The sequence below is a fragment of the Thamnophis sirtalis genome, unplaced genomic scaffold (genome assembly GCF_051295495.1).
Source record: "Thamnophis sirtalis isolate CommonGarterSnake01/CBP01778 unplaced genomic scaffold, rThaSir2_p1.2 scaffold_2, whole genome shotgun sequence".
Classification (NCBI taxonomy): Eukaryota; Metazoa; Chordata; class Lepidosauria; order Squamata; family Natricidae; genus Thamnophis; species Thamnophis sirtalis.
The window spans coordinates 122,708,480-122,718,022 of NW_028261382.1; the positions used below are offsets into that span (position 1 = coordinate 122,708,480).

The window sequence follows — 9,543 nt, forward strand, 5'->3', positions numbered from 1 at the left end:
GATTGAGGAAAACAGCAACCAATCACATTTTACAGTATGATTTAAAGAAATAGGTATAGCATTGTTACATGATTTATATATTGCCAACCCAACCGTTAAATTATATTCCTAACAATGCTTATCTTGGCCTGGAAAAATTTCACTTGTCTGAAAATATAAATAGAGTGATGTTTAATCTATATAAAAATACATGCCACCTAGTGGTAATGCTTATCAAATTTCCCTCAACGTCTTTTATTTTCGTGAAAACTGGAAGATCAGCTGAAGTTTGATTAGGTCAGGGGTGTTAAAAACTAGCAGCCTGTTTGCCAGACGCATCAAGTGTTGGCCACACCCACCCCAGCTCCGCAAAAGAAAAAAAGACCATCTTGACATGTCATGTGACATCATATGATACGATCGAGCTGGACACCCGTGGATTAGGGTATCTATAAATCACAATTTTCTGTGCAGAAACATTTGCTGGTTGTAAACAAAGCATCTGTGAACTTTGAGAAAGATACTAAAGCTGATTTAGGAATGAATTACCACCTGTGTACATAGAAATAGTGTATCCATCTCCCACAACTTAGTGTGTAGTTTATTTCTCAGAGAGAAAAAAAAATTGAAAACAGGGTCAGATAATCAGTGATGGTATGCTCTTGCTTCTAGAGGAACCAATATTTAATACATATAAAGTGCTTGCTTATAAATATGGCACAAATAAGTTTTTCTATGAAAGTAATTGTATACCACCACAGGCATATAATATGCACAAATAGGAGAGAGTGGCAGAAACTGTGGGTGGAATTAAAAGAGAGATCAGCCTAGAATCCCTACATAGACACAAGCAAACTAAGTCAAACCTCTCTTGAATTCTGTTGACTCTTATGTTACTTCAAGCAGGTTTTAACCGTTAGTTGAGAAGATTCCCATGCATAGGCATGGGCAACAATAAATCAGTTTAATTGGATCTTCATGTGTGGACTTCACATCTATCAGTGCACATATTCTTACAGAAGATGTGTGTCTACATTTGCAAATAATAAAAACACAACCATGCCCACAAATTAAGTCCAGGCAACTGTCCATTAGCACCATCCAGATGTTATTATTATGATAGGACAATTATAATACTTAGATGTCTACTGTGTGCTAAGTGTCTTGACCTATACCCCAATAATAACTATTGAAGAGTTAAATCATTTTAATCCCCATCAGGTCTTCACAGGTCCTTCCCCTACTAAATTTCATTATTTATACAGATCTGAGTAGAACGCGTTTAATATAGCAGAAGGGGAACGTTTTCACAATATAATTCTTTGCCCCTTTTTATCTCTTGGGACTGTTGTAGACATTCTGCTGCTCATCTGGGTGCATCTATTTAGTCAATATGTAGTCTCTCCCTGCCACGTGAGATGACAAAATGGCATCCATTCCCTCCCCTCTCGACATGTATGGTTGTGCGACTATTGCCTATTTTTATTATTTGTATTTCGTTTTTATGTTCCCCTTTTGAATTGTTCGCCACCCTGAGTCCTCCCGGAGAAGGGCGGCATACAAATAATAAAATTCTATTCTATTCTATTCTATTCTATTCTATTCTATTCTATTCTATCCAATGCTGTATTCCAAAAACTGTATCCATTAATAAACAGGAAAAATGTGAAGATGGTGTAAGTACAATACGGATTGTGGGCACATTATATCAACATAAAGAGCAGCAAAAAGGAAATGTCTGATCTGAGAACAAGGAGAAAAGTTCACATCCCTTCAATACATATTGAGCTTAAACAGATCTAAACTTTACTGGAAACTTCAGGAAATCCATGACCAGTGCTGCAATTTTTTATCACGTAGTATGGCTGAATTGGAAGAAATTATCAAGCCCAACTTCCTGAATGATTCATTGAATCATCCACAAGAGATGACTAATAGAAAGTGACCTTTGGTATTCTAAAATAAAAGCATTCGTATCAGTAGTAGACTGGGCTCTTTGGCACAAGGATCACACTTTGTAGCAGAAAGCCCAGACAAAAAATAATTTTGGTTTTGTTTCCTTTACATTTAATTACAATTAAATATAGTTAATGACTGCCAGATTATTGTCTAGCATTTAATTACTTTCTCCTACTTTCATATAAAATCATTCTCCATTTTTGATTAATGAACATTGGGCAAAGTGTTGAGGGACTAATAGTGAGCAAAGAAATATAACTAAATTTCGTTTACACCAACACAATTTACTATTCCCCTTTTATTTATCTTTGCAAATTATTCATGCTTTAACTTCCACCTACTGCTTCATATAGCCTTTTGTTCTTTAAACATCTCTCAAGTTTTTGAGTAGCTAACAAAACCAATCACAACTTTCTCTTGACCATTCACTCTTCTTTCACAAATTTCATTTTGCAATTTGATCCTCATTCCTTTTCTCAATACTAGACATACATTCTTTCACACTGCTCATTCACACGTTTATTCACTACCAATTCATTCAGCAACCATTCCTTATTCAACCTTTTGCTTGGTTTACTATGCACTGCTCGTATGGAGCCCATTTCCACTCTATTGGATGAACTTTTGTTTCTTCTGACATATGTAGCTTTCTCTGCACACGCCAGTGGTTGGATTCAAAAAAATTTACCACCAATTCTATGGGTGTGGCTTGGTGGGCATGGTAGGGGAAGGTTACTGCAAAATCCCCATTCTCTCCCAATCAGCTGGTACTCGAGAGGCAGAGAATAGATGGGGATGGGGCCAGTCAGAGATGGTATTTACCAGTTCTCCGAACTACTGTTTCTGCTACTGGTTCTCCAGAACTGGTCAGAACCTGCTGAATACTATCTCTGGCACGCTCCTATTCTCACCATCTTCTTTTTAACATTCATCCCTTGAACAGACCATATATACCACCCACCACTACCTTTTGACCAGCATTTGCACATGCTTGAATTTGCCCAATCAATTTCCCATTTTCATCTATTTGATCTGTGTTTGTTACCATTTATGTATTATTATTTTCAGTTGAGCTTGTCAAACACAATTGGATTAATTTCTGTTGTAAACAACAGTAACAATTTGGCAAAGGGTCTCTTAAGGCTTTGGTTTAGTCTTTAGGATGTACATTTCTGATCTCCATGATAAGAGGTGATAAGATTGGACAAATCAGAAGTGTGGGGGGGTACTGTATAGGGGAGGAAAATAAACCCCTAAAAAGATATGATGGAAATATCAGAAAATCTATACTGTGGACAAGTTGTAGAAATTGGGAAGGTTTTTTTTTAAAACTAAATATATCTTGTATAAAATTGCAGCACAAGGCTGCCTTATTCTTGATATTTAGCAAACTGTGATATACTGTATGTGGATAGCCTATAAATTAAATATTATCTGACAATAACATAAATTATTTACATAGAAAGGCTAATTGTATAAGCAGCGATTCTAGTCCAGATAGTCCGACCCTAATTTATGTGGATTGAGGGAGGTTTTTTTGTTTATTATTTTAGCACCAAATTATAACATGGTTCAAGTGAGGGTTTTTTAAAACAAACAAACATAAAATGTTATAAAATACTTGATGATTTACTGGAATTCTGCATCCTAATTCCATGGCAGTGTCAAGATGTGTAAGCCTCAACTCTCATTCTCCAGGCAGTAATTACCCAATTATCCGGTGGCTTAGAGATACAGCCTTACCTGACCTCTGCTATTCAATCACTTTTTAAATGGAAGTGCCTGATTATTGAGTTACTTCCAGTGGTGGGATTCAAATTTTTTTACTACCGATTCTGTGAGCATGGCTTGGTGGGCGTGGCGTGGTGGGCATGGCTTGGTGGGCGTGGCAGGGGAAGGTTACTGCAAAATCCCCATTTCTCCCGATCAGCTGGGCCTCGGGAGGCAGAGAATAGATGGGAGTGGGGCCAGTCAGAGGTGGTATTTACTGGTTCTCTGAACTACTCAAAATTTCCGCTACTGGTTCTCCAGAATTGGTCAGAACCTGCTGAATATCACCTCTGGTTACTGAAAAATAAAATATACTGTTTTCTATCCCTGTTTCAACTGCCAACTAAGCAGGAATTCTTCAAGGAACAAATAGCATCCCCTCCCACACGGACAAAAAATGTACAATGAAACCAATTGATGTGCAACATTGTCATTGTTGGAAGAAGTTTACACATTTCCTAACACGATCAAAGGGAAGTTTTCATGAGATCCAAATGGTGTCCCATCCTTACACTGTACAGCTACCAGAGCTGGTTGCCCAGTGTTTAAAAATTAAGGCAACAAGGAGGCCCACAAGGAGGCCCACAAGGAGGCCCGCAACAAGGAGGCCCACAACACGGAGGTCCACAACACGGAGGCCCACAACATGGAGGCCCACAACAAGGTGATTCTATCCTCACAAGACTGGTCGGTCCTATGGAGTATGTTACTTCATTGTCACAAACTCCTGGTGGTAAACAGATCTCTTTGGTGACAGTTGAATAGTTGTATTCCTTCCCTCTACAAGTCTTAAATTCTTCTTCATGTTCAGCACAAACTTTAACCTTCCCATCTTGCACTTTCACTGTAATGTCTTCTGGATCAAAACCTTTAACATCCATTAAAGCTAGAAGCTTTGGACGACAACATGCTGCCATCATTTTACAAACCCTTCTTCGAATCCTGCAATTATAATAAAGAAGAGAATAAGAGTGTAACATACCAATTTAAATATTAGAATATCCTATACAAATCTGATGTTATACGTAGTTCAATATCTAGCAGTAGAGGTTAATACATCTCAAACGTTGATGGAAACTAAGCTGTAGAGATTAAAAGAAATGTTTCAGGGTTGAACTCATCCATATTCTACTGATGTTAGCAATTACAAAGTCATTGCAATGTTAGATTAGTGAAATTCCTATCAGTGTTGGCATTACTGACATGATTATACACAAGACACATCCATACAAATTTTGTTACTGGGAAGCACCAGCTAGGAAATGCTGAAATATTGTCAAAGGATACTAAAAAAGAATTGGAATAATGTATGATGCAAATCATGTTTCAGAATACTCTATTTTATGCTAGGCTGTTATTGGCACAATGCTGAGTGTGATGTGAACCTATCTACTGGAGTTTGTTAATGCTAAGCAAACAGCATTATAAGGTAAAATGCAAACAAAATAAAATATATATAGCTCAGTTTGGCCAGTGGAGTTCTTGGTATTCCCTAAATTTGTTGGTTGCTTGCAGATGCTGTCTTACCCAACTAGGTAACATCATAAATGTTAATGAGTCTGAGGTTGGCCCTGGTTATATACAGTAGCTTATACCACAAGTGTTGGTGGAGGTACATTTGCACACTATTTGAAAGAGACAAAAAACTAAGAAGGAAACAAAAAAATCAGAACACATTATCTCTAGCAGCCCACACACAGATAAGCAGATATTAACTCCAGACAAATAAGCAGAAAACAATACCCTAAATCAGTGATAGTGAACCATTTTGGCACCAACTGCCGAAAAGGTCACATGGAAACATTGTGTGTGTGTGTGTGCGTGCACGCTCATCAAGGCCACACTCCAAAAAAGCTGAACTTCCGGCTTCTAGCATGCATGCACACACGACAATCAGCTGACTAGTGTGCATGCGCAGGCCGGTTTTTGGCACTGCTGTGGACACAAATGGATTGTGCTCTGGAAAAGCAGAACTTCCGGCTTCTGGCACACATGCACACCCAACAATCAGCTGGCCGCCACACATGCGCACACTGGTTTTCAGGACAGGTGACCTCCGCATGCGCACTAGAAATCAAACAGGCAAGGCCACGCGTGCCGGGCGACATGGCTTCGTGTGTCACTTTGGATACGTGTGCCATAGGTTCACCATCATGGTCCTAAATCAAGGAACTACCAAGGAGAAAATCACTACCCCACCAACACAGGCGGCCTTGCCTGTGCGTCTTCCAGGTTTCTGGTGCGATCAGCTGCCCTTCGCGTGCGTGGCAGTGCCAAAAACTGTTGTGCACACGGGCGCTGGCCAGATGATTGTCATGCACGCATGTGTGCTAGAACCCAGAAGTTTGGCTTTTTCGGAGTGTGGCTCCGACAAGCATGCGCGCGCACACCTGCGTGATGTTTCCGCATGACATTTTCGACACTCGGTGCCGAAAAGGGTCACCATCCCTGCACTAATCCATACTCACTACAAGACTCTCTCTACCTGTTGGCTTAATGCAATGTGTAAACCTGGACAGAATGATGGCATCAGAACAGAATGATCTATATTTAAAATGTACCAGTAAATTCTGCCTTTTTCGCACTCTCAGAATGTAAATCTATTTTGAACCAAACAGCAAGGAAATCTTTATAATAGAACAAAATATAGCCCTAAATATAAGAAAAGAACTTTGCCTATGAAAAACTTAGCTAGATTCAGACCGCCCAACCAAAATGTACTCAGGATGAGGCTGCCTTTAAATAAATCAGATTTTAGCTGCTACAGAAGGCAACCGCTGGCATACTTGTTACATACAAATGGTTGCATTGTGTTACACTGTTTAACCAGGAGCCATATTTGCCAATGTCTTCCCAGGCTGATTCAACTTTCTGCAACCTGATGCGCTTCACAATGGTTGAAAAATCACTTTTGACTTCCGCATGGTTAAGTGGGTGTAGAGACAGGTGAAGCTTCTATATAAGAGTCTCCCTGTGAGACAAATGTAGCTTCTGATGTGTGCTAATTTAAGCGCATTTTGCAAACCAACTTGCTTTTGCTGATGTTTAATTGAAAGAGCTCGATCTTGTTTCTGCTTGATAGGGAGAAACATAACATACACCCTTGCTCTAGACTTCATTATTGCTAGCTTTCCATTTGAGCATGTTATTACTTAAGCAACAACATATTACTCTTGAAACAAAATGAGGGGTTTTCTGCAGAAGGCTAATTAGGAAGAAGACAGAGACCAAACTGTAGATTTGATTTTTTCATTAGGCATAATATTCCCGATCATATTTAACTTTTCTTTTTCTATCAGGCTTTCACCAGGATACCACAATACCTACCTGCCCTCTTCCCCCCCCCCCAAAAAAAAGTTTTCATTGAAGCCAAGGTTAAGGCATGGATACAATAAAGAAGCCTACTACAGATACCATTAATTTTAATAGTGAAAAAGATAATCTTCTAGAAAGTCCAGGGAAGAAATTCCTACTCAATATTATGTTCCATGTTTTAAACTTTACATTTCTTTCTCCTATCTTTACAAGCAAGGGATTGGTAGATATAGTTTTCTCAAGGCTTTTTTGTTTATAGAAGCTTTTAGACTATTTTCGAAACACCGTCTTCTGTTCCCAAGCCTCCCACTTCTTCCATTGTCGCTTTCCCCAGGATTTGATTTTTTAAAAATGAACTAGCCATGTCTTGTATTTAACGCGGCTTCACTTTCTTCAGTAGATATTCTTGAAGAATTTTTCTTCCTGCTAGCTCAAAATCCCATAAAATACACAAAATACTCACCACCCTGAATTCAGATATTAGGAAAAGTATGCATTATACATAGTTGGGTAGTTTACATTCACTTGCAAAATGACATACAATATTTCTTTGCTACCGTGGACAAATAGTTTTGAGAAACTTTGAAAACCCAATGGCCAACTGTGTCTGCAGATCCGTGCTATGATGAAGCAAACTGACCCTTTGGGGCTCAGTGTGATGTCATGGCACATATAAAGAGAGGGCAGGGCTTGTGTTGTGATGCCATGTTGCTGCTATGCCATTCTGACCCTCTTTGCTCCCAGCAGCAATCACTGCCACTTTCACTAAACTGGCAGGCTCTTTCTTGAGAACAGACTATACGTCATCCCAAATAAAAATATGAGGCATGTAAGACCAATTATGGCCAGCCTCTGAGTCAATGGAACAAAGTGCCATTCATGCTCATTTCATTCCCCACTGGTTCTTGATCTAGTAAATGAAGAGAGAGGAAACAGACTTACCTGGCCAGTTCTTGCTCAGCTTCTATTTTCGCTCTAATAGCTTTCCGCTCCAAGGTCGAGAGGCAGAGCGGCCGACACGGACGGCAACATAGTATATCACACAGGCAATGCGGGTACGGATGGAGAAGGCAGCAACAGTGAGGATGGAGATTTATATCACAGCAGCAGTGGGTCTGCACATCGCAGAATTTAGGGCAGCAACTCATGTCTAGAAGCCTTAGACGCCTTTTTATTTCTCTGTCAGTCCGCCTTAAATCCCGCCGGACAGTTTCCAAAGCGTGACACAACGTTGCCATTTGAAAGCATTAAACCATATTCATTTACGAGTACAGCCTTTGGAAAAGGGCACCCGTCAGGAACAAAAAATTGGTCTTGCAAGCCCTGGCCAGAAGATTGCATTAAGGAGCCAGCTCCTGATGCTTTAGTTGTACTTCAGCATGCTCTTTATGACATCATTACTGTGCAAATATGTCACAATCTCACTGTTGCCATGGAAACGGCAAAAGTGTATCCCAGAGTACCAAATACAGCCTTCAGTAACAGAAAGTGCAAATACTGAATGCTATTATTTAATAGCCTACCTTACACACATATTTTTTTTTAAATGCTGTGCTCCTCTTAACAAGGAGTGCACTTTGTGCTTGTGTTAACAGTTGGGATATGATAACTCAAAGCTTTGTATGTCACACAAGGCATCATTTAGCTTCAGGGAAAAAAATATTTAAAGAAAGGAAGCGAGTTTATCCTGTAAAACGGATTGACAATATATGTCATATGTCATAAAGTCATTGTCTGGGGCTAAAAATAATTTTGCCTTATTGATCACCTTCAGTTCCAAATGAGCCTTCATACCTTTTGATTGAAAAACACATAAGAAACAGAAATCTTTTTCAAAAGAAGAATCATTTATTTGAAAGCATTTTGGGTTTAATATGGTTGCTGTTTAGGAGGACTCCCTGAATGTTTTATGCCACTAGTCGTTGCAGACTATAGGGGGCAGTGTCCACCTCTTGTCAAGGCCATTAAGAAATGTCTGAAGACCTTTCTGTGATTGCTCTGTAACTCAGTGGTTTTTACTATGACTTTCTTGCTATTTTCAGAGGGACCTTAATTATTGTGTTTTCCCCAAAATAAGACAGGTCTCATTTTCTTTTGTGCGTCAGAATAAGTACCAAGGCTTATTTTCAGGGGAGGTCTTATTTTTAAGAGTACATGGGGTGGCATTTCTTCTGCTCGCTCGCGGCGGGGCAGGAAGTCATGTGGTAGACCAGTGCCATCACAGGGCAGGGGGGAGGTGGAGCTGCCCCACACGCCCCTCACTAGCTTACCTTCGTACCCTGGCTTCCAGGCCACCCACACCCCGACACCTGCCTCACCTTGCAGTGGCGGCACCAGCAAATTGCTTGGCCTCCTGCTCTGTTGTGGCCGCACAAGCAAGCAGAAGTGGGCTGGCGGCCATGTGAGGTCCTGCTGGACGGAGCTGGTGGAGCCACCACCACGAGACAAAGCAGATGTCGGGACATGGGTGCAGGGGCCCTGGGGTAACCGGTGCAGGGCACGTGGGGCAGCTTCACCTCC

General features: G+C 40.2%; 1 protein-coding gene across 1 annotated transcript; it reads right to left on the reverse strand.

Annotated features, from left to right (window-relative positions):
* Positions 1 to 4,122: 4,122 nt before the first annotated feature.
* Positions 4,123 to 8,384, reverse strand: ODF1 (outer dense fiber of sperm tails 1). Its single transcript, XM_014068782.2, has 2 exons — positions 7,966 to 8,384; positions 4,123 to 4,650 (listed from the first exon to the last, which is right to left on the reverse strand). Exons 1-2 carry the CDS (start codon positions 8,259 to 8,261, stop codon positions 4,254 to 4,256), a joined length of 693 nt encoding a protein of 230 aa, XP_013924257.1. The 5' UTR covers positions 8,262 to 8,384; the 3' UTR covers positions 4,123 to 4,253.
* Positions 8,385 to 9,543: the final 1,159 nt, after the last annotated feature.